This window comes from Lissotriton vulgaris, chromosome 3_1 (genome assembly GCF_964263255.1).
Source record: "Lissotriton vulgaris chromosome 3_1, aLisVul1.2, whole genome shotgun sequence".
Classification (NCBI taxonomy): domain Eukaryota; kingdom Metazoa; phylum Chordata; class Amphibia; order Caudata; family Salamandridae; genus Lissotriton; species Lissotriton vulgaris.
This window is the reverse complement of record NC_141689.1, coordinates 632,182,741-632,209,118: the sequence shown is the minus strand read 5'-3', so window position 1 is coordinate 632,209,118 and position 26,378 is coordinate 632,182,741. Positions and strand designations below refer to the sequence as shown.

At 43.1% G+C, this 26,378-nt stretch overlaps 1 protein-coding gene across 1 annotated transcript in view; it reads left to right on the top strand.

Annotated features, from left to right (window-relative positions):
- Positions 1-26,378, top strand: part of MCTP1 (multiple C2 and transmembrane domain containing 1) — a 1,759,297-nt gene that overhangs the window by 702,741 nt on the left and 1,030,178 nt on the right. Inside the window, exon 7 of the mRNA XM_086960921.1 lies at positions 25,926-26,096. Coding sequence (XP_086817047.1) covers positions 25,926-26,096 — 171 coding nt within the window. The remainder of the gene's footprint in view (positions 1-25,925; positions 26,097-26,378) is intronic.

The window sequence follows — 26,378 nt, the reverse complement described above, 5'->3', positions numbered from 1 at the left end:
GATTTATAAAGTCTAATTCAAGAGCACCGATTTGTATGGCTCATAGCAGTGGGGTCATAGCAACTGCTTGCTTTTTGGCATGGGCAAAAATAACTTCATAACAGCAGTTGCCTGTCTGGGGTGCAAGATCCCACCTCCACCACTCAGATTGGACCTCTCCCTCAAGCCCATTACAGTAGAGCCAGGATTGTCCCCTTTAATGTACTGACTTCAGGTAAGTCACACGAGGCCTTAAAGCCATATACAGAAGCCCTAAGCAAGGTCATTGGCTTAAATGAATCCTATAAAATCCCTTTGCTGGTGTACATTAAACAGACCCTAAACGCCTAGGGCTTGGTAGCCTATGGAGTGCCACCTTAACCATCAACAGCACTGTTACAGGTGTCGTCAAGTGGGCATACTGGGCAAATTGTAATGCACTTAGTGAGTCTTCTGACTGTACGGGCAGCAGGACCAACACCTTTCTTATACACAAAATGTATTTGAATTTGTGTATGTCCTAGATTACAATAACCCCTCTTGGGCATGTTCCCTTTACCTTCAGTTTCGTTATTGTTTCCTCCCACTGGCTACTTACACCTCGCAATGGGCCTCATCATCCTACACGTCAAACCTCTGCCTGGTCTTTCATTTCAGAGAAGAGTTTGAGGAGCCCTTTTTATTTTTCTGTAGGGCATACAGATCAAGGTTTAGGTGGATTTGCTCCAATGTGTCGGGCTTTGGGTGTGACCGATCTCATTAATTAATTGAGGATATATAAAAGTGACACAAGGGTCGTCTTTGCAGTGGCTAAATTCATAAAGTGTGCATGGTCGATTCGCCAGAAGATGTTGGGCTTTATTATATCTTAATACCTGTAATAGTAAAGGTACTTTTTTGCTCGAAATTGGAGTTATTGTTAGAATGATAATGCAAATTTGAATGTTGTCAATATTTTATTTTGATTGTTTTTAACTTGCTATTATATGCCGATGATTGTATTTTATGGGAAACGTTTTCATTTTTGTACTTTGTCATTTAATCTTTAAATTTGAACTGACAATTAATTTGGAATATGGACTGGGTGTAGTTGACAGTTAGGCTTTGTTTCCTCATCTCAGACAGCTACAAAACAGAGGGGTTATGTTTGTCTGTATGGGCCATCACCTGGCAGTATGGGTGGCGGAGCTAGACACAGCCACACTGGCAACTGATTAGGCTGTTCTCTGCGTTCACACATGCATTGTTCATGCTGCCAGCTTGGTACCAGGGCATGGGTATCAGGAAACGTCAAGCACTTCAAAGGGAATGCTCTAGAAAATTCTCCTTCAAAGAAGGCACCAGGTATAAAAGGGGAATCCTCAGTACCACTCCTCAGTTCAGGACTCTGAGAAGACTGCCTGCTGCTGTCGTCTGCTTTGCTGCACCCAGAAAGACTGCTTTGCTGTCTGGAGCCTGCCTTGAACCCTAAGAGGCCTGCCTTGCCGCTTGAGCCCTGCTTCATCACTTCAACCCAGGACTACCAGAGTGACTACAAAGGATAGTTTGTTGGCCTCCTGTTCAGAGCCACAGGAAAATAACTGGTACCCACCGTCTTGAACATACACCTGGACCCAGCCTAAGTGAGTCCTAACCTCCCAAGTGGCGCCCTTCCAGTCCTAAACCTTTGGTGGGGGAGTTAAAGGTGCCAGATAGCAAACATCCTAAACCTAGACCTTGGAAATGTTTTGTCCGAGAACCGAGGGAAAACCAGGACCAATCTGCTCGCCTATCCACCTAAGGTGAACAGCCGGTCGGCCTGATTTCATGGCTGCTCACACTATGTTGTTCTCCTCAGCAGCAAATCCTGTCCAGCATGTTTGTCTGTGGAATGCAAACCCGCACACTCAAACTGACTTAATTATGAAGGAGTAGGTATGTGTTTCGGCAGCGATGATAAAACAATTCACTTCACACTCACTATCACAGTCATCACAGGCATACCAAGGTACATGTTTAGCCACAATCCAAATTTCATGGACAGTTACTAAGATAGGATCAGCTATAGGACGAACAATTGCACTTAGCAGTATTACTCAATTTGAAAGCCCATTTTACTGTTGCATGGTACTGAACAAATCTTCGTCAACCAGCATATCATATACAGATCTGCCAATGCACATGGTGCCACCGGGTGACATGATTCCAGCTCCCTACACACGGTCACTCAGTGAAGCTCTAAAATCTTGCTGTGGCAGGAAAGATGGCTGGAAAGCATTGCACAGAGTCGCTTTCCTGCATTTTTGGGGGCTGTTAGTAGTTGATGCCTATTAAGGTATTTCAAATCACCCCAGGACATTGGTAAGAGCCTCAGCGACTCTTTGTTTTTTGGGTGGGGAGGGGGTCTGTGGGGATTTGTGGAGGGTACAGTGCATGGGTACTCACAAACATTTTCCCAGGGGCCACAAAATGTTGTCTGTGATGTGACATAGGTCTGCATTGAAACCAGTAGGGTGGCAGTCGGGTTGGGGAAGGGTTGGTGGTAAGGGTGTCCTCCTTTTTCTTCATAATCACATATGAGGACCTCCAAATGTGACTACAGGGAGTGTGCTGTACAAAACCTTCTCCTGTGTTTGGTTTAATAAACTATATGTTTATACATAATTGAAACCCCGGCCCCCAAAGAGTGCACATAACAACTGGCTTGCCTCTTAGGACATTGTTGGCATTGGCATTGCTATCACGATTGGGGGGAAATTAATGTTTCTTTATTCATGTTTGAAAACTATCACTTTAAAAAAAAATCTTCTCAATACACTGATAATCTGATGTACTAAGGTGAAACGGTTCTGCATGTTAATGAAATACACTATTTGAATTAATAACAGACTTTATCAAGATGTGTTTATAAATAAAGGTGTCCCTAAAGTTAAGTGGTGCAGGTCACCCTAGTTACTTCCTTTCTTTAATTTCAATTAACCTTTAAATGCATTTTTGCCTTTTTATTTAACCCCTTTTTAATATTAGTGCTGAGTGGCGAAAACAACAGCCCAGTGCAGAGCAGGGGGCTGCATGCAAAGGTCAGGTGGGCTGCATGCGGGTCCCTGGCCGTACTTTGAGTATCACTGGTACAGTGCTTCTCAGGTAGCTCTAAGCACGATGCCCTGCCCCATCCTAAAACCCGCCCCATCCTAAGCCCCGCCCCTTACTTAGTGACATTTTTAGGTCTCGCTGAGTTAGCGCATGCACTGACCTGCGAGACATTTAGTTAGGTCTCTTTAAAACCCTACCCCAGCTCTTTGTGTGGCATTCTGCGTGCGGTTACGCACACATGCATGAGGAGAGGTGCCACATGGCTTTCCTCTCACTCGGCCAAGCGGGCGTGCCTCGCTTCTATGCCCTGCCCCTCGCACACAATTTGCCAGCCTGCTTTCACTTTTGCCTTTTAGCGCGCACGCACACACAACTCCCTGGCTTGTATTCATTATGTGAGCTTGATAATGCTTTCACTTTTGCCTTTTAGCACGCACGCTTGCGCGCGCACATACACAGTTCCCCAGCAGGATGATACCTCCTCCTGACCCCTGCCTCGTCTGTATGCAAAACAGAAGCGTGAAATGGCGGCCGCCAACCTCCGGTGGCGCAGGCGAACTGTGCCGGTTTTTACAGGTAAACACATATATTTACAAAATCCCCCATGTGACTGCCGTTCTTTTACTTCCCACTGCCACAACATATTTACAAACTACCTTCACGTCATTCAGCTCGTTGGGCAGTGTGAACTGACATATTGTATGATTAGTTACACATATGCTATACTACAGTCTTTACCTAACATTTTTTTTATTTCTTATTAAGGAAATTCTTTCTTTCATGGGCATTTCAGACTCTATCATTTTGGGATGGAGGAAGACAACCCTATTTCACTTGTATAAAGAAAATAGGTGTCCAAAATAGCGAGTCCTGCACCCTAGGAATAGTTAGCAACCTGAGTGAGTGTCAGGTTGCATGGTAGTTCTTGCTCCCTTGTGGAACCCCCCTCATTTGTACTTATATCATGTGAATTTATTTGTAGTGTCAACATTGCTAGAGACTGGCAAAGTTCTGCACATTTTGATAAAGAAAAAAACACGTTTACTATAATCACTGGCCTTTTTCAGTACGGTCTGTGGCTTAGGATATGACAAGTTCTATCAGTAGGGGATAACTGCTCTTTGAAGAGGTGGAACTTTCACAGCTGAAGAAATAACTGATGAAGTCGGATTTGCGGGGCATAGTTGTTTTCTGTTCTCCTGCTTTTAGCATCTCTTGGTTTCTGATTGGCTAAATCAGTTGCTGCAGGTGTAGTGTTGGCAGTTTACGAAGTTGTTTTTGTTTTCCTGCCAAAGAGTGATTTGATGGAATGTACTGACTCGTATGTAGTGAAGCGAGGCAAGTATTGAAAGTGATATCGGCCGGGAGGGGAGCCAATTACCTTTTTAGGTCTTGCCTACGCAGCGTGCATGCGCTGCTTAGGAAAGAGGCCTGTAGCCACTGATTGCCTTTTTCAGGCTAAAACATGCACGTATTCCATTGCCTTCAATGGCAACGCGTGCTTGTTGCAGCAATTATCGCTCTCGCAAGGGAATCGCGCAGCTCCCCTCCTCCCCCCTGGTGCCGTGCAAGCACTCCTCCCCCTTCTGCCAGCAGCCTGCCGCGATTGTGCTTGCTCCATTTGCGGCAGAGAGATTGCAGGTTAGGCTAGGCCCTAAAATATTTATTTGTTTGCCACCTGTAAATGTGGGCTGGGGCTTCCCATGGACACTGACGTCTTCCATGCTTTATTTTGGGTACACTGAAGTGGCTTTTCACTCTCACAACACAAACTTTGGTCGGTTCATTAAAAAAAAGCAAAGGGTCTGACTTCATTCGATTCTCGGGAGAATGCAGGTGAGATTTTACCATGTTGAAGACAATCGGGTAAACGCTGGGCGTGTCCCTGCGATATAAAACTTTGTGTGAATTTTCTCCCTATTATATTAGTGCAGTGCGTTATTTAACAAAAATATACACTTTAAAATTAAATTATGGTTTTATTTAACTCGAAGTGGGACATTTGTCATGTATTGACTCAACTTCTTCCGTAGACTCCATGCACCTATCAAAATCACTGAAACCACAAAGGAGAACATCCTGGTGTTCCGAAAGAAGTTACAAAATCCCTGAATTGAGGAATCCGTTTTTTACAGCCCCATCAGCATGATTACTGATATTTTTGGAATTTAGCAGGATGTGAAATATCGCACAGCTCAGGTTAATTTCCAAAAAGACCTACGCTTTCTCTCTTCTTTCAAGGTCAGCGCCAATTACTGACTTTTCCAATGAGTGTTTTAACGCTTGTGGCACGTCAAAAAAGCATAGATGTACCAGTGATGCAATGAATACGATCCCATGGGTTGCGACACGACACGTGAGCACATGATCGTGGACATCCTGTACACTGTTCCAAGATGGACTTTGTATGCTCTCATGCATATGCACGCGTCACAGTGTATGTAATGTTATGCATGTGCTGTAGGTATTTTTAACTTTCCTGTTCCAATACGGCTGTGTCAAAGCTATAAGTAAACATTTGTACGAAAGGGAGAACGCTCGGCTGATGTAATTAGCCAATGCCATTAAGGAAAAATAAGGTGCAGGTGCACCAGCTGGCAGCCTAGGTCAAATGGAGGGCTGGGGGCTCTGGATGCAAGTGTGACTAGAGAGCCAGTCTCACAGCGCTTCCTATGGGGTCTGTTTCCCCCCACATGGGATGGCCGCTGTGTCTTTTGTACCATTGTATGTGAATGTACTTGTTTTGTATAAAAATATGACTAGTGAATCACAAAAGGATTCTCAGATATTGTTCAGGAATATTTTGAACTTGATGAAGTCCTCTTGACCCTCATGGGCAATACAACAGAGGCCGTTATATCTAGATCAAAGCAGTGAAGCAAAGGCCATTATTCACCTCCAGCGTCCCAGAATAGTACTACTATAGCCCTTAGACATTTTTCATCTTATGCAGGTGACCATTATTGAAATTGTCTTGCATGGCTACGACCTTAGATACATTAAAATTATCTATACCTACAACATTAAGAGGTACCAGACCACTGGCTGAGCCAACCCAGGTGTACCATCATTCAGGTGAGGAGTCCAGTGATGAGGCATGCCACAAGACTACTGTGGGTGATGATTCCTCTACAGTTCTAGTAGATTGTCCTGGCAAGGTTACAGAAACAGACAGTGTTGGTTTTACAACACTTGCATAAGGTTTACCTTACCTGGGTTGGTTTTATAGTAAGGACAAATATGTACAGCTAGGCTTCTTATTCTCAGTTATACATTTGTTTCAATGTCACATTAATCCTTACAGAGAATGAAAAGATAATTGGAATCAAAAGCCATATTCGTTAATAAATGGATTACATCAATGTGCTTTTAAGACATTAAGTAGCCTCAGCACATATGTCAATAGTCAAAATAATAACAATCCCAAATACAAAAGAACTGCACACGTTTAACCCGCTGAGTGGATGAATTAGAAAGACGAACTCCTCCCAAATTGCACATCTTTTACAGTGCTTTAGACAAAGACAGCACCCAATTTCATGAAATTTTATTATGAAGAAATGCAGTACTAAAATGTAACTTGATCTGTAAACCAATTTCCAAAACACCTGCTTGCAAATGATTTTCACTGGACATAAGCCTAAGAAATGAATGAAATGAAATGAAATGATATTTGATTTATAAAGCGCATGGCTGCCCACAAGCGTCCCAGCGCTAACAGAATAGAACAGAGAACAAACTGAAGAGGGTACCGTTACTTAGGAGTCCTTGGGAAAAATAAATGTTTTAAGGAGCGTTCAAAATTTAAGATAGCAGGGTTCAGTACGTATCCAGCAAGGGAGAGAATTCCAATTTTTTGCCGCATTTACTGAGAAACTGCGTCCCCCTGTGCGTGCCTTCCTAACTCTGGGAACCTTGGCTAGGTTCCCGAAGTCCGACCGGAGGGCCCGGGAAGATTTGTAGGGGCAAATCAAGCTTCTTAGAGCCGGGGGTCCTTTACCCTGGAGAGCCTTATGGGTGATACATAGCGATTTAAAGATGACTCTTTCGCGTATTGGCAGCCAGTGGAGTGCTCTCAAAACCGGGCTGGCCGAAGGTCTTCTTGAGGCACCCGTGAGCATCCTGGCTGCCGCGTTCTGCACCCGTTGAAGGATATTGATAGTAGCTTCAGGAGCTGCTAAAAACAGGGCGTTACTATAGTCCAGTCTGGATAGTATTAACCCCTGTATCAGTAGTTTCCTGGACTGGGGGGGCAAGAGAGGAAGCACTTTCCGCACAGCTCTCAGCAGGCCAAAGTGCATGCCTGCGACTTTCTGTGCTTGCATCCTAAAGGTTATGTCGGGCTCAAACCACACCCCTAAGCTTTTAATTTTGTCTTTTGAGTGGGCGGCTCACTCAAACAGGAGGACCAGGTGGCTTTGGGGAGAGATGTAAAGTGATGGCCCAGGAGCATGATCTCCGTTTTTGCTCCATTTAGTTTGAACCGCGAACTGGTCATCCAGGAGAATATTCCGGCAAGGCAGGCAGAAAGATTGTCCAGACATCCCTCTTGTTGGGTTAGGGAGACGACTAGTTGGGTGTCGTCAGCATAGGTGACTGTTTTGATCCCAAAGGGAGCCACCGCCTCCTCCAGTGGGGCCATAAAAGTGTTAAACAAAGTAGGGCTCAAAGATGAGCCCTGAGGGACTCCACACTGGAGGGGGGTAGATTTAGACAGTGCACCGCCTTCCCAGATCCGAAATGATCGATTATTCAAAAAGGATGTAAGCCATTTCAGGGCCATTCCTGTTACACCCAATCTAGCGAGACGGTGGGTTAATATTTCATGGTCCACCGTATCAAATGCTGCACTTAGATCCAGGAGGATCACAACCGCGGATCCTCTCGAATCTAAGATACACCTTGCCTCCTCCGCCACCACTATCAGGGCTGTATCAGTGCCCTGCCCCGGACGAAAACCCATTTGGGAGTTACTCAGCAGCCCATTTTTTTCGAATGCTGGTTAACCATTTTTTCCGCAATTTTGCAGAGGCCGGGTAGCAGCGAGATCGGGCGGAAATTGGCCAGGTCTGATGGATCAAGGCCTGTTTTTTTTAAAAGGGTTTTGACCCTGGCCTGTTTCCAACTAGGTGGAACAACCCCACAGGTAAATGAGGCGTTTAGAAGCTCTGTTGCTAATGGAGCAATAGTGTCTGCAATCCGCTTAAGGATGTACATGGGCGCAGGATCAGACGGAGAGCCACTCTTCAAGGAAGATAGAGCTTTACAGAGGTCATCGCTGGTAATACAACTAAAAGAGTCCAACAAAGGGCCAGAAGTAGGCACCAGATGAGTGTCACCATAAGGAATAGAGACATTCTGTGGTAGACTGTCAAGGATTCTTTGAATCTTAGAATCGAAGAATTCCGCTAGCTGATTACATCTTGCTTCTGTACATTCCTGGGTGCTTACTGGAGAGGGAACCTTAAGTAGTTGTTTAACTATTTTAAAAGTTTCTCTCGAGGAATTAGATGACAAGTTAATTTGTTTTTCAAAAAAAGCCACCTGAGCTTTTTTCAGAGAGGCTTTATAGAGTCTCAGGGCCGATCGAGAGGCCGCTTTGTTGTTTGTAACAGCTCAGTCTTTCCTCCATCTGCGTTCCAATTTTTTGCAGATTTTTCTGAGGTCTCTAAGCTCTGGCGTGTACCAAGGTGATTTGAAAGTACTACTTTTATTTGTAACTAGTTTAAGAGGTAGTACCGCATCCAGGGAATTGTTCAGCCAATTGCGAAACCTTATATCTGCCGCCAATGGATCTAGTTCTGTTAAAGGGGCAGTTTGTTCAAGTGTAAGAGTCAGCCTTTCCAGGGATAGCTTGGGCCAAGCCCTCTCTAAAGTGCGAAATATTGCTGCACGTTGCGCATTAGTGCACGTTTTCCAGGAAAATGGTACAAGAAAATGGTCAGACCATGGAACGGGATGTGGGGGGCTAGTATTAATCTGACTGCTATTTGAGAATATAGGGTCTAGAAGGTGACCTTTAACGTGAGTTGGCTCTTTATTTAAGAGCTTCAGCTCGAAAGATTTAAGATCAGAGCAGAGATCTGTGGCAACTTTATCAGTCGGGTGATCAAAATGTAGATTCAAATCTCCTAGAATCAAAAAATTAGATGATGAGGCAGCTGCAGCTAAAGTAGTGTCCAGAAATACAACCTAATACAATGCACTGTTCAGCACTATGAACTTAGCAAAGGAGGTTTAGCTCATATCCTTTTAATGTTTCAAATACAGTGTAGGCCGCCACAAAAGACAAGCATTGGAATAGCCAATAGGTCTTGCCTTTGGAACCTTATAAGTGTTGAGCCATGCAACAGTTGATGTTGTTGCACCAAGGATATTATGCTGGATAACTAAACACTTATAAGATCCCAAAGGCGATACCTATTGGCTATGCCAGTGCTTGTTTCATGGCAGAGGCGATGTGCTTGCACTTCGATCTCTTAATGAGTCTTGGTTCTGCCCCTTAGACACTCTTCAGTAGGGCTGAAGTCTGAGTTTGCTGTTAGCAGGTCATTGCCACCATTCAGATGTGAGCAGGGCTAGGTTTTAATTGTTCTAAAGTCTCAATAAATAAAGTATAGTTTTCTTTTTCTTTTTTGCAGTAGAGACTGCTGGTATCATTCATTCGCCATTTTTCTTGGATATTTGTGTCCTCAAGGAGAGACTTTGGTAATGATAAAACCAAGGTTTTTGGAATTATATAAGTGCTATTGGACGAAACTTCCTGGTTCATCCTATCTAAATACTACTGGGAGAAGCTTTCCTGATTCATCTTGGTAGAGGTTCTTGAATCTAGTCCCTGGGGCTACCTCACACGTTATGCACCTGCATGGATCGTAAAAAGGAAGCTTAGTGGATTCAGGGGCCCAGTAGCTGTGGGGGAAAGTAAAGCTGCCTTTAATGAACACGCATTGGCATAGCCAATAGGTATCGCTTTTGGGACCTTATAAGTATTTAGTTATGCAGCACAATATCCTTGGTGCAACAACATCAACTGTTGCATCGCTAAACACTTATAAGGTCCCAAAGGCGAGACCTATTGGCTATGCCAATGCTTGTTGGGTAGGTTGGCAGGTCTGCATATTATGGTGCTGACTGTCCAGGTGTGGCGAAGGAGTATCAGGGATCATTGAAAGGGGATGGTAAATTAACTGTGCGAGGGCCCCATATCTGTTTAGGGCAGAGGTCTTCAATCTATGGGGCGCAACCCCCAGGGGGGTCCTGGAGCCCTGGGAAGGGGGTCGCGCATTTCCAGGCCTCACATCTGCCTGGAATTTAAAACATGCTCTTCTTTTTGAAAACCGGGACGCGTCGTTAAAATGCTACAGCAGAAGTAATTGTCTCCTGTGCTATGAAACCAAGGGGCTGGGCTGGGCCTGAAACAATCCTTGGTGCCAGGGTGCCTGCTTACCTGAATCAAATGCAAATTTGTATTTTGAGGTAATCTACAAATGTAAATGGTGCTTCGGAGCGGTTCTGGCTTTAATTGCTTTGTGATGGCAAAGATATTTTTTGTGGTAGCAAGAAGAGGCCTGTGAAGTGCATGCTTTTAACTGCTTAGTACCTCTGAGGAGGTGTTAAAGGGACAGTTATGCAAAAATAAAATACATTACTTATGGTCTGGTATTACTAAAATCTACACTTTGGAAGCTCCATTATATCCTAAAACTATTTTCACAGTTTGTAGCAGTCTACCTTATAATGTGTATAAAACAAGAATAAAATAATGACTTTCACTTTCACAGTGCTTACTGTCACAGGCTGTGACCTCAAAGTACTAAAAATCCACAAGTCAGTGTTTCCCACTGCACCAACCAAATTTAGGGGCCGATTTACAAGGAACTGACACATCTACATAGATGCGTCAGTTTCCTTGCACCAGTTCCTAATGTCCTTGCACAACCATTGATGCGCTGTATTTACAATACAGTGCTCCATGGCACAAAGATTAACAGATGTGTCAGAAGTACTGACGCATCTGTTGGCACAAAAGTGACGCATCGCTGGAATTGCTTATTTAAGTGACGCAACTCCAGCAATGTGCCACAACAGATAGGTGAGTCTCACACAGAAAGACAAAACAGCACAAGTCGCTGCCTAGCCTTAGTCTGGGAGTTCCGTGGGCGTTGGGTTGGGTGTTCCCACGCAACACCCATGGATTTTGACACTGCCCCAGATTTACCAAACCATGTACACCTGAGGCAGTGCCAAAACCTTACTCTTCCCCACAGCAGGCGTAAAGAGGAGACATGTTTTCATGTCTCCTCTTATTTGTTCCTCTTTCCATGTGTGCTGCATTTCTGCAGCTCACATAGAAAGAGGAAAACCCCTCTTGGGGCACAAAAACAATCCTGTCTACATTAGCGCTAGGCAGCAATTTGTGCGTCAACACAGGGGGAAAGGACAGGAATGCACCATATTTCATAAATATGGTGCCCTCCTGCCCTTTCGCATTGGAGTAGGGCAGTACAGCAAGAAGACTTGCGGTGCTGCCCTAGGCCAATTCCTTATAATTGAGGCCTTTGATTTTAGCCACACCTTTGACCACGCACCCACGCTCCCTGATCTTTCATTTGATAAACACTGTTTAATATTATTTCCCCACTGTAAAAATGATTTGCTGTGGGAATTTGGGGCTTACATGGTCGTCGTTAGTTGTCAATGATGAGGAGTAGCAAGTTCTAGAAATTTTTGTCAGGTGGGGGTCCTTACGCCTAAAATATTTTGACAGGGGGGTCTCGGCATCAAAAAGTTTAAAGACCTCTGGTTTAGGGCGATATCCGGCAGGCATCAGTGTTGTGGTGGACTCGGAAGAAGTCAAAGAGATCGTTCATTCTGACCATCCAAAGTCATCCTAGAGTGACAACATGTAAAGCATTCTATGGGGGGACAGCTGAAGTGGGAGAGCTGAAGGGTGAGGCTGCTCTCCATGGTTGGTGCCATTAATGGAATAAAGTTTTTCAACTACACTGGATGCAACCTGGTCATCATTGGAGATCGTATTAATCAGCTCCCAGTATCCCCCAAGTTGCTCCTGGGAATAGACCTGGACTCCAGCCCCAATGCATGGCTACCCTTGCTTTGTCACCAGGAGCAATAGAACCATGAGGCTCCTAACTTCACTGATGTCTGCAGAAGTGTGGTGTAAAGCGCGGTAAAAACTAAAAGCAAAATGTTCAGATCTGCTGCTGGATACTCTCTTTTAGCGCAAAGAATACTTTTGTAGGCCCCGTACACTAAGACCCAAATTTAGAGTCTTTGGATCTGTGATAATACTGCTCATGCGGTATTTATGTTACAACAACAGGAACCTGTGCTCGCACCTTGGATTTAGCACTCGACACACACACACTTGTCTTGTAGAAATAGCGCTTCGGGATTTACTCGTGGCGAGTTAGAATCTGGCAAAGCTGGTGACGATGGACATGCATTATCCATGGTATAATACATTAATACTCTAATAGAGTTGGTAATACACCGTAATCCGTTCTCGACACGTTTAGCGCACTTGCATTATCTCTAGATAAGGGCAAAGCTAACTTTTTCCTTGGGCGGTCAGTAGATTTGTCTGATTAGGTCTTCGGGTTAATGCCAAAATATTACCGGCACAACTGTGCCTAACATAAACAGAGCAACAACCTCAAACAGTAACTCGTTCAAAGCTGATAAGTAGAAGAGAATCTTGCAAAGCCACAAAACATGCAATTGCTAAGCACCGCTAAAGTAAATTACAGTTTAGGATCAAGTCTAAAGCATTTTGATATTTGAAAAGAATACTCGAAGCACATAAGAGGAAATAATGTAAGATTAACTTTCTCCTTCCAAGTGTGCTCCTTTATTAGATAAAACGCGTCTTCAACTGCAGCCTATAAAAGGTTATGGTGATGAGTAATTGCGCGTTGTTTTATAGTTTCATTTGTTTTTTTCATTGTGTTATTTTCGTAGCTACCCTTGGTAACAATTTCCCGTTGGGGCTTATTTACAAGCCCCGTGCGCCGTCGGTACGTCACTTTTTCCCGTACTAAAAAGTGACGTACCGACGTTTGATAATAGGTCCGTAAAGGTGAGAGAGCCATATTTCTTATAAAGGGACCTGGCATTGCAAAGCAAGCGAGATGACCCTGTTCCAGCTGGAGGAACTGGGTGGAATTTCAGTGACCTTTGCCTCCTAGACGGCAGTGAAGGCCACGAGGTAACCGCGCGCGCTTACTACGCTAATATCGCAAGCGCGCGTATTTTCTTCAGCGCGAGGCCCGCCTTCTGCGTACTTTTCGTCTAACCACGGCTCCCGTTTTGAATGCAAACGACGTCGCTTTGCTGTGGTACTGCCGGTGAACCTCAGGCCGGCTCATTTGTAGTCCGGGAGGAGGCGGAGGACTGGAAATATCAAAGGCAACTGATCAAAGCGACCGAGGTAACAAAAGAGAAGATCTGCCATCTGACGAAGGACGTGACCTGCATTGCGCTCGGATCTATACCTTTGACCACGGCACATCTATCTACCCATCCTCGCGCTCGGAATATTTTCCACTGTAAAGTGAGTTAAATGTATAGAATTTTCTGAAGCAGCCTTGAGAGCGGGCTCAGCTACACAGCCAAGCGTCAGATGGGGTCGGCGCATTACTACAGTGGCCGCCTAAACACATCTGACTACCTTATCCATCTCGGTAATATCCCTAATTATCCGATTTGCAGCCTTGTCAAATAGCCCGGTACATTCCTCTGAAAGATTATGAGAGGTTAAGATTGAGCAATTTTCTCTGCAAAGTATTCGAGCCAATGCGCGAGGGGCCCGGGGAGTCTCCTGGCAACAGCGTCCTGAGCGGAGCATCTGTCGACCGTCGCCATAATGACCGTAACCGTGTTTAACAGGTGGGTGCAGACCCGCGCTCTGCCCAAGTCAGCAGAAATACCTGATGAAAAGGCCTTGGGAAATAAATGGCTCCTTTTGATTCCTTCACCAAGGGAATCTTTTACTTACCTCGGTGTGTTTCACATAATTATCTGCTCTTGGAGGCAATTGAGCAGTAGATGGGCCCTTTTCTTCTACAAGTGAAGATATTTGCTGTGTTCGTTGAGCAAGAGCAGTGTTTTTTTTGTGCAACCTTAATGTAGATTTTGGCCGAATAATCTGGAAGCCAGGTATCAAAAACATCCATTACCGTCTTCAAAGCCTGGCGGTGTCTTTTCAGGCCTGCTGATAATTTGTGTCCATACGGATGGCTATAGCAATTGCCTGGACAACAGTATCTATGCACATACACATGGTTAGCATGCATTTTTTCGGCCTCTATTGGGAGCTGGAATAATAGCTACTAAAGCCACAATGCCCCTGGGCCCGTATTACCCAATGTGCCCCAGCGGGGAAACAATTTGTGCGCACACTTTCTGCACCTCGGGGCTCATTGGTCTTCCAGAAGGGACTGCAGATGCTTGTGAAGCCCCCACAGTAATATAGATAGCACCGTGCTATCCTAAAGGGGCATTTCCTCATTTGCATGTGGGTGCGGCCCCATTTAAATGAGGAAAGTTCTTTGCCTCTGCACCTATGCTTTCTTATTGTGGCGTGTGAAGAGGTGAAGAGGATCTCTGTCCCACTTTGTAATAAAGGCAGTGTTGGAGCCTATAAAGGAGGGATGAACAGCAGCTTCAAACCACCAATCTGCCTTTTACTAATGCACCACCTGTCTCGCCGCATGTTTGCAGTTTACATTATCTGTCATAGGGGGCAGTGTCCCTGTATGTGCCCGGTGAGGTGTGTCTCAGAGCCAACAAGGACATTGCTCCCTTTGCATAATATGGCTCCTGTCAGCAAGATGGAGGAGTCATTATTCATAGCTTTGTTTAAACTACTGTTACATGGCACCTTAAAATTCAATAGTCTGATTTTTACTATCAATAAATGCGGATACATTTTGACTTTTGAATCACAAGAGAAAAGAAATATCTTTTTTAGTCTCAAAGCACTGTATATGACTTGAGGTTATTACATCAGTGGATCATAGACTTTGGGGCCAAATACGATGTCGGTCGGAAACTCTTCAGACCGAATAGGTTTAGGAATCATTACCTACCGAATCGGGTTCTGCGAGTCCGAACGACCGATTACGATGCTTCCGAACATTGTTTGGTCAGACTTGCATTGACTTCAATGGGGCCTGTGTTCCGAACGAGAACACAGGCTCCTATTGAAAAAAGGGGTGGTTGGGGAAAACCTTGCACCCTGTGATGGGCACCTCATGGTGCCTGCCACACTGTGCGTGGTTGAAAAAAGGAGTCCCTTGGGTACCCCCACAGGCCCCAACCAGAGGCCTACGAGTGAAGAGGGGTCTATACAGGTCCCCAAAGTCTGATTCCGATAGCCGTTTCCTGTCAGGCAGACGGATGCGGACGACTGTTAGAATCGGACATCGGAATCGCACGGACGGAAACTGTGTACATAGAGCTGTATGATTGAGCTTCGAATGACTCGGGCTGTCCGAATCCAGTTTGGAGCCTTTCCAACTGACATAGTGATTGGGCCCTTTGTGTTTAATAGTGAACAGTATGACCTTTCTACTTTTGAAAGCTACATCTGATAGGAAATTACCCTTTTTGCAGGGTCACACCCTAATTTACTGCCTTCCTCCTCCCCTTTTTGCTAAATTAATTTTTGTTGGTTTTAGGACTTTGGGCACTTTACCACTACTAACCAGTTCTAAAGTGCATGTGCTTTTTACTTAAAACATGGTAACATTGGCTTATCCACAGTGACATTTAATTTACTTATAAGTCCCCAGTAATGTGCATTACATGTTTCCAGGGCCTGTAAATTAAATGCTACTAGTGAACCTGTAGCACTGATTGTGCCACCCACGCAGGTAGCCTTTAAATGTTTCTCAGGCCTACTATTGCATAGCGTGTTTGTGTAGTTTTAAACTGCCCTGTCGACTTGCGATTTAACCCCCTTGCCAGGCTCAAACCTTCCTTTAAATACATATAAGTCACCACTAAGAAAGGCCCTGGTTAGCCCAATGGCAGGGTGAAGTGTTTATAAAAAAAGCTGGACATACACTTTTAAGTTTTACATGTCCTAGTACTGAACATTTGTTACATTTGTTTTTTCAATGCAGCAAGGCCTATTTCTCCCATAGGTTTACATGGGATTACTGTATTACATCTTATAAGTGTAATTTACATTTGGAAAGGGATGAGACCCCCAAGTTTGGTATTTCTGGAATTGCAATTTGAAATCTCAAGTTATGGTGAAGTTAGATTTTAAATTGTAATTCTGAAAATGGCAGTTTTAGAAAGTTGGCATTTTCTTACTTTAGCCATTTCATGCCTCCTGCCTGTCTTTGAATACATGTCTGGGGTGGGTAACAGCTGGGCTTTGTGCATTCCCTCTAGACAGCCACACACAATGGAAGCTTAGATGTGACTTGATGATCCTACATGGGTTATTAACTGGATTGATGGGGGTGTGGAACTGAGCACTGTCTCACTTTCACCTGAATAGTATGTGTCCTGTCCACACACAAAGGGCTGCATACCCTCTTGTAGTGAGTCTGGACCCAGGGCAGGAAGGAAGGACCTTTGTGCACTTCAAAGATCCTTGTGGCCTTAGGGGTAATTGTCCCCAGGGGCAGGTCATAGACCATGCCATGATCACCCTTAGCTGGGAGGTAGACTCAGAGGTTGAGTTGGTGATCCCTGAGGGTGGGAGTCATCACTTCCAACAGGTGAAAATTAATAGTGTCCCAGTCACTTCTCTGAGGGACACAGGGGCTAGCCAGACCATGCTTGTTGAAAGGTTAGTTTCCCTAAAGCAGTACACTGGTAAAGTGTGTAGGGTGACACAGATCCAGGGTCAGGTTAGTGCCCTATGGCTGTGGTATCCCTCCAGTCGGGTGAAGGGGTGGACCAGAGTAAGGTCATAGTTAGTCCCCAGATGCCCATGGACTGCATTCTGGAGGAATAAGTTGCCCCTGGTGCCAGGGGAACTGGGAGGGGTAACGGCCCAGGGCGCCCTGACAGTTCAATTTTCTGGAGGGTATCACTCCCAAGTAGAGGGTAGAGGACCCCAGATGGAGGGCAGGGTGAGGGAGAACTATGCTGCTCCAACAGAAATCCACGCATCAATACCGTTGCGCCACTCAGATTCGGTGCATCTCTATCGACGCATCTAAGTTGCTGTGAGGATCAAGTGCACCGCATCACTGACGGTGCAGCACAACCCCTCTTTCCTGATGCATCTCTTACTTTGCGCTGCTTGGAGCCAATGCATTGCCTACATCCGAATGATCACCTCCTATGATCCGCGCATCCCATTCTTGACGTTGATGCAACCCTGAACCAAGGTACTGTTTTCTGCAGGCCAAGGCTGGTACCAGAATTTGACCCGCACTCCATCGCAGTCGGCATGATCTTTTTTCTGGTCTAGCACAACCAAATAGCCCCAGTTGGCGCTTTATGCTTTTAAGCACAACATTTCAAGATATTTTTTAAAAGTTCATAAATCTGACCATAATGACAAAAATCTCAAAAGTATAACCATTTTGTTCTGAAAATTAAGCTCTATTTTTCTAACCAGGTGTGGTAACTTTGTATGTGGTGTTTTCACTATTTTACTGTTTAAAGTGTTGCACAAATACTTTACACGTTGCCTCTTAAGTTAAGCCTGACTGCTCTGTGCCAAGCTACCAGAGGGTGAGCACAGGTTAATGTAGGGTGTCTATCTGACTTACCTACTAGGATTGTGGTTCCTGTTTCAAGAGGGTGCATACTTATGCCAACCGGAACCCCAATTTCTAACACGTCCATATGTCCAATTCATTGCAATGCTCTTTTCTTTGGCATTCCTTGTTTTGTTCAATGCTATTTGTTCAATTCTCAAAGCCAAATGTGTATTCAAGTTCTAATAAAGTGCATTTGCGATTTGAGCATGATTTCTTTGCAAAGACAAACTGACACTCTCAAATCGATTTATCTCAACATGGTCTAGTATGAGCAAGAGTAGATCTACTACATTGGCAAAGTGTGGATGTCCCAGGATGGCGATGGTCATCACATTCTGAAAAATAACCTAAAACTATAAAGTTTATAAGTATTCTTTAAAATTTCCCCAGCCTACTTCACATTCCCACCAAGAAAAGGAATTCACATCTGTCCTTGACAGAACCCAATCCCGAACTCCTGTCAAGGCGACGAGTAATTTGCTGTGGTGGAAATGGGAATGAAAAAACTCAAAAATTTGTGAAGTTTGAGAAAGTGTTTCTCAAAATGATTTTTTTCTCTTGTGGGATAAAAAAGAATAATTAAAAGTTGTACGCTCACATGCAAATGGATTTCCAATGCACACTAGAACACTATGTACAATTTTGCATGCCTTAATTTCACAGTGTGAGATGGTCATGATTCGGAAACCATAAAGTTGTTAAAGGTTTGCATGGAAACCTTAGTAAAATCCACAAATTTGGAAATCTGCACCCAAGTAAGATCGTATGTTAAGAGTGCATATCTTAAAAAAACAAATTTGCGAACCGGGCCCTGTATGTTTTTGTTTTTAGTCCATCTTGCTGTCAGAATTTATTTCTGGATCTCTTAAGATGTTTTGCAGGCGTACAAAGTACAACGTTCAGTTTATGACCACTTCTGATATATAATACTGCACTACTGTCACACACAACTTGACTACTTTTTCAGAATATCTGTTCTATGTTTAAACTTTCACAATTATGTGTTTCAATAGAAGTTGGTACCATTTACTACTACTTCTTTCACCCATGTGCCCTTTTACCCTGAGAAGACTTTAAAACTTGTCAACTTCTCAATTGTCGCAGGCTATTTGGGTACATTGTTCTCACTTTCACTGTTCTTCATATGCTGTTGATGATGATGTCAAGTCCCCGACTCAGCTGTGGTTTCAGTTTACTCTAAGCATTAAAAAAATGGATTCCAGGTTTATGGAAAACAGGCAAGCCAATTCGGGTTAGCCAGAGGGCATAGCTGCTACCTCTTGCTTGCAGTGTGGCACCTATGGCATTGCACTTGTTTGTGCCAGTAAGATAAATTATTTGGGGTTTAGCATTCCCATATTTGCCCTTCAATTTCCTCAGCAGTAATTAGGAGGCTGTTGATAAGTTTAGAGGAGCGGGGGCAGAATCCACCCTGTGATATTATCAGCTTCCTGGCGTATTGGTTAAGTCGATGATGCTCTGGAAATCTCTGATAAGAGTGCCCCATGCCGCCTTGATCCAGTTACGCTGTCAATGTCTTTTGTCACTGCCATGCATGAAGTCTTACTCAACACTCTCGGTTCATTCAAGTATCATTGAAGTTGTCGTCAGCTGTTTTACTTCATTCTTCATTAACTGATAAAAAAGATGTCAGTGTAGACTACTCCAAATCTGCCACCACCCATCAATTATAGGGTCGCAATGTTCAATTCTTGCCATGATTATTTGCAATCTCTACATAAAAACTTTAATGGGTGCTCCTGGCCTGACGAAGCACCACCTGTACCAGAACTCTAGGACATCTGTGTCTCACAGGTCACTGACTTCTGAAACACATTGTAAAAGTCACTTCATGACCGCATCCCATCTTGGATGTCACAGCTTATCTCAAACCTAGCGTACTGCCAACATTAGTACTCTCACACAACATGGGCTACAACCTGGTCGTTTGGCCTCCCAGAATGCACCATGATGCACCCCAAATTCTGCCTACTACATTTCCATATCTCCTCATTGGTCTGCAAAGTTTTACTAGATCACTGCCACCCTCCAGGATCTTTCCGTACTCTCCCACCCACCAGGCATCCAATTTCTCTGCATTTTTTACAATCTAATCCAGATTAGCGAACCGGTCTATATACCTCCCTATCCCTGGGTCCTCCCGAGTCACCTACAGCAACAACATGATAAACCAGAGGAATCCCAAGGTAAGGGAAAAGCTAAAGGACACACATTCTGCTTATCGTGATACAAATGCAGAAACAATGACCCGCTGAAGAGTCTGGCGCCTTCACTCCTAAAATCCATAAAAACAATTAAAAACATTTATTTCTGTTGACACATCCATCTTCCCCTCTAAACTCTCTCACCCCTCCGTCTGCGGTTTTTTAAATGGTTTCTTTTCTGCCTTTACTCATGATAGCCTGCGCTTAATTTATGTAAATGCCCATACATGCTACTGTAAAGCACATTCCTAGGAACATATTCCCTGTTCTTTGCCCTCTGCGCTAAGCTTGTGCTCCATAATAACCTCTCCAAAAAGTACATGAAGTGTTCCTTACGATTAGCCTCATTGAATCATGTTGTTGTATCATTTCGAATCATAACGAAGTCATTTCTAGCTAATCCTATGATAATATTTAAAACATTGAGGAAGTTTATCTGAACATTTTTACATTTTTTTGGTGGGGAGAAAGCCTAGGACTCTTTTTGAAGGTGAGACTTACTGTTCCATGTTTTGCACCCTTTCTTATTTTTCTTCACAGCGCTTTGCAAGTTATTAGCATTTGAAGTGGAGCGATTTTCTTTTACATTTTGTACTTCTGACATTATTACCCCTACTCTCAACCTATTTTGCAGACCCTTATTTGAGTTTTACTCGACTTTAAACAATGAAATGGGAAAATGAATGTTATTTAATATACTGTTTTTCTTTATGTTCTTTTAAATTAGCTTAAATTTATACCCGTCTGTTAAATTTGTAATTGCTATACAGCAGGTCCCATAAAAATGCTCGACACGCTAGTGCGATGAGTAACAAATACCTCTATTGTATTTTTTTTAATAGTTACACAGATTACCGTTGAATGCTTGTATTCGGATTACAGATTTTTGGGAAGTATCTTTGTGCTAAATTCCTGAAAAATTACATAAAGAGGGTAGAAACATAATGGTAATATCGGTTGGATTAAAAATATTTAGTGAGCCAACCAAGAGTATATTGTTTCCGTAGTACACCTCTTATAGAGGACATGATCTCTATGCAATATTAACAACTTGTGATAGATGTTCGTCAGTTTTGCATTGACCTCATGCTCATGCTCACGATGCAACGGAAGTGATGTTATTTTCCTTCTTTCGCCGCCCTCACCAATGACGACATAGACTAGAAGTGGCAGAAGCGGGAAAGGGTATTAGGATCAGAGATAAAATAGAGACACAAGACTCCACACTGTACCTTGTCACTTCTGGGGCAAGGAGGTCTGCAGGCTGCAATGGGTTTCTAGAACATAAAAAACTGTTTAAAGTAACTTGTCCTTGAATAGTAAACAGAATTGTGAATAAATATTTTAGCAATTCCTTTGAATAACCAACTTTTGACAGGACACTAGTAACTCCTGAAAATTAAACATACATACTCTGACACTATGTGCATGAATACCTTTCCCTAAATTTAGAATGCCTATCTCAAGCTTTATCAATTTACACTTTTTTGGGAAGATTAACACCGTTTCTAGTTGACTTTTGTAAGCCTGAAAAATAAGGAATGACATTAACATCCCACTGCCCCCTACTACAAGCAACATATGAACAGTTTGAAAATGTGTATACCCTGTACACAGCATTAAGGAAAATATATACATATGCAACTGATTTTTTAAAACCCTTCCAGGTTCCTTCACAGGGACTTTTAGCAACATACACAACCCAAGTCCTAAGAGTTCAAATAAATGTGCAGGGAATAATTGAACACTATCATCAACACATGACTTGAGGATTCTTCTCTGTAATTCATAAAGTCCCTAGAACAATTCTTAGGAAATTATAGCTCTTAGCACTTGTAATCTGATCTCCATGTTGGATGAGGTCCTAGCTGCTGCAACAAACTAATGCACCATGACCCAAGGGAAAGTATACCTGAAGATCAAAGATGGCTAACTTCTCTTTACACTCTTGAGAGTTTGTGACCTGCTTGGAATCGTAGTTTAGTGTCAGTGCATTACCGCCCTGCTCATCCTCTGTGCATGTACAACCTGAATTCAATCAGTGACAGTTCTCTGTGATTATATATATAAACAACAGGAGAGTTAGGGTTCCTTATGGGTCACTCCTCAACCCCTCAATACTAGACATCAAGAACTAAAGAGTGACAATATATGCGGAGCGCACACAAGTGTATAGGGAAAAAATTCCAAGCCACAAAAAGGTGAAGAAAACCAAAGAGAAAACTTTTTCTTTAAAAAGAAGAACCCTCACTCACCACCTAGTGGTGACATGCTTCATCATCGGGTTCCCACTGGGGAGACCGAATGTCCCCCAGTGTGCTACAACGCCTGTGTTACAGCGGAGCTGTTTTTTAGTTTTTCATGTGAAAAAGTGTGGTGATTAGTGATAGTGTATGTGATTTAAAAGAAACGGCTTGTACCCAATACAAATTTTAATAAGGGGCAAACTTTTTCAGTTAAAAACTGACAGACAATGTAGAGTTTCAGTTTTGAAACTCGTTGTCCTGTGATTCAAAAGGTCAACATGTTTCTGCTCTCAGTAATGTATTTTACTCAGCATTCATCAGGATCAAAAACATTTCACCTTGATTCAGTGTAAATCATGCATGAAAACCCCCGGTGAATATCGGGGTTCGATATCCTTAACGCTCTGCCAAATACAGCGCTAAATCAATTCTAAGGCGCGCTGTTACTGATGTGCTCGAACCAAATTTGCAATGCTGTGTAATTGAAACTCTGTTTTTTTAGATGTAGCGCGACGTGAAGAATACCCCTGCCGCGCTAGCCCATGTAGCGTTATAATTCACCAGCTACGGTGAGTTTTTTAAGGTCTTTTTATCTCCATTTTCCAAGTAACTCTATTAGCACTATAAGCCTGCACGGATTTGGTATTGAGATTGATTATAATTTCCGGCTGGCTTTCATGTACACATATGACTACGAAAAGTTGATGGTTCATGATAAACTAATTTGCTGACCCCTGAATTCTGGAGGGTACTAACAGCGTGCCTTAGAATTGATTTAGCGCTGTATTTGGCAGAGCGTTAAGAATATACGCTTGCTCAGGGGGTCGTACATGGATGTTTAGGCTATATTTTTCTTTTTTTTTTTTAAAGAAAAATCGAGGCGTATGCGTACGGAAATACATACATTTACAGGCAGGAGCTGCATGCTGATTGGCTGTGAACTGTCTGTCAACTTTCGAAAACCAGGAAGTGTTGGCAGCCATCTTGTTCGTTGCTAGAACTGAGTCACAAGTAAACAGTAAACAAAGTTGAGAAATAAGGAAAGGGGGCAGGGTAGAACCATCCTGACCCTGTCAGCTTCGTCAGGGGTTAGGTTTAGAATTTTCAGGCTATCTTTTTTTAATTTTATTTTGAATAGAAAAATCGTGGAGTACGCAAACGGAAATCCGTACAATAATGAGCATGAGCTGCATGCTGATTGGTTATCAACTGTGTGTCGACACTGAAAACCAGGAAGTGTTGGCACCCGTGTTGTTGGTTGCAAGAAACAAGTCCAAATTACAAGTAAAATCATAGCGATATCTAGAGACGGAGTTCAGCACGCGTACGGAAATCCGTACAATTACGAGCACGAGCCACATGCTGATTATTTGTCAACTGTCTGTCAACACTCCAAACCAGGAACTTTTGGCAGCCATCTTGTTCGTCACTAGAACCGAGTTACAAGAAAACAGTAAACAAAGTTGAGAAAGAAGGAAAGGGGGCAGGGTAGAACAATCCTGACCCTGTAGGCTTCATCAAGGGTTAGATTTAGAATTTTTAGGCTATCTTTTTTAAATTTTATTTTGAATAGAAAAATCACGGAGTCAGCGTAGTTACGAGCACTAGCTGCATGCTGATTGGTTGTCAACTGTGTGTCGACACTCCAAACCAGGAAGTGTTGGCAGTCGTGTTGTTGGTCGCTAGAACCGAGTCACAAGAAAACAGTAAAAAAAAAAGTTGAGAAATAATGAAAGGGGGCATGGTAGAAACATCCTGATCCTGTAGGCTTGCTCAGGGGGCCGTTCATGGATTTTTAAGCTCTATATATTTTTTTATTTAAAATGGAAAAATTGTGGCGTACGTGGACGGAAATCCATACTATCACGAGTTACATGTTGATTGGCTGTCAACGCTTCAAGCTAGGATGTGTTAGCAGCCATGTTTTATTTTGGCAGAGGGGGGGCCTTGTGGCCCTCGTACATGCCCCGGGGTCTGCCACCTTCCTGGGGCAGTAATATTTAAAATAGGGGGGCCTTGAGGGCACGGACTTCCTAGCTCCAGGGGCTACCACTTTTTGGGGCTTTTTAATGTTGGGAGGGGGTCGCGCGGCCACCGTCCTGGAGCTCTTGATTGTTCTGGGGACCACCATGTCTCAGGGCCGACTCCTGCAGTGTCCCGGGGTGTCTACCCCCGGGGCATTGCTGTTTGGTATTGTAGGGCGGGAGCGTCGCAGCACCCACTTTAACACAGCAAACCGGTTTCCTATTTGAAAGAGAGAGCAAGTTAAGCTGCTGTGTCTTTCAAGTAGGAAAGCAGATTGCTTTTCGTTAGAGAACAGCATATAAGCTGCTGTCTCTGACAAAGCAATGCCTGTTCTCGAAGGATGCAGGAGCCGGCTGGGACCGTGCGGGCATTGGTGTTCCCCACACGGTTTCTAATAATATTTTTTTAATCCTGGGGAATGGGTTCCTTTGCAGCTCCTTAAACATTCGTACATATAATTTTTGCAAAATCCTTTTTTGTGTTGGGGAACAGAGTATTACTCCAGTGACTTTGTCATATATATATATATATATATATATATAGCCACAGCTTCTTTTCTCCACTCCATGTAGACAAAAGATCACGGCACAGCAACAGCTCGTTTCAGCGTTTTTATTATTTACACACCAGTGCAAACATAACGTGCATCAAAAAAGGACGGTCTACGCGTTTCGGCTCCTGCCTTCCACTGGACCATATATATATATATATATATATATATACTGAAAAAATCAAAGGTTAAAATAACATTATAGTTAGGTGAAGTGTTCAGTAACAATGTAGCATTTTAAATTCAAAACCAAGTAGCTATAACTCATGCCCCAAGGTGACCATTACTCGTGTCCCTCTATGCAGAGTTTTCTCATCAATAGTTGCATTCCAAATGTTGCGGTGATGTTATTCATGATGTCATTGCACATGTCATGAGTGATGTAATTGTGGGGTAATTAGGTGTACAAGGCGAGGGCGCAAGTTATACTTATTGTAGGGCACAAATTATAATTACTTGAAATAACTGTAACTGGTGAACTTCAGTGTTTTTTTGCGTTCCCAACGTTACATTCTCACTGATTTTTTTCACCTAACTATAACATCACTTTAATCTTTTGTTTTCTCCTATCTTCTTTCCGTTCTTTCTAACAAGGTTTTATGTGCGCTACCATGTTTAAGCTAAGCTAAAATGTACATTTTTGCTTATATTTTGACCTTGATGTTTCTGTCTTTGTGCCTTTGGGATAAGATACTATCTCACAGTATGTGCACTAGTTCATCGGGCTAATGTTCATACCTTGTAAAATTGGTAAGTAAAAAAAATGAAAAAGAAAGTGCTTTTTTTTACCAGCTACTAAGGATTTTATATTCAGTTTCATTATTTAAATAGTCTCTTAAATGATATATGTGTTTTATACCAGATGTCTTCTAGGTTTGGCCTTCTTTGCACATTATTTCCTCCATGCCTTTTTTATGTTGAAAATTGTTTTGGAAGTTTCCTTCTGGCTTATTTGAGGGCTATACCTAAAATATGTCACAGTATTGTTTGTGCGGCTACTAATATATCGTTAGATGAGTACTTTTATGCATGAGCTCTATCTTGATTGCTTCTTCTTTTCTTTCTAATTAAGTTCAACACACAGAGTTTACGCCTCACTGAAGTGCACCGGAAGTCTCAGCTATGGCGGGGGATCGTCAGTCTCACTCTAATAGAGGGAAAGGACCTAAAGGCAATGGATGCCAATGGTCTAAGTGATCCATATGTCAAGTTTAGGCTGGGACATCAGAAGTACAAAAGCAAGGTATCTTTTTTGAAATAACAGATCATTTATAAAATAAGCATTAATTGGTTTTATTCTTTAGCCGTAATACTTTGTAGAATTAGCAATGTCCGCTACCGTAATGTAAGCATTGAAAACTGTTGATGCTTTGTAGTGTTCAACTTTTAAATTGCGTCCGATAAGAGCAATTAGGAGAGTCTGCACATGCTTATACCATATTTCTAAGACCATCCTCAGGCTTAGGTGACATAGGCAGTTGCTTATAGTGTCACCTGCGCAAGGATGTTAAGTGCATTCCATACG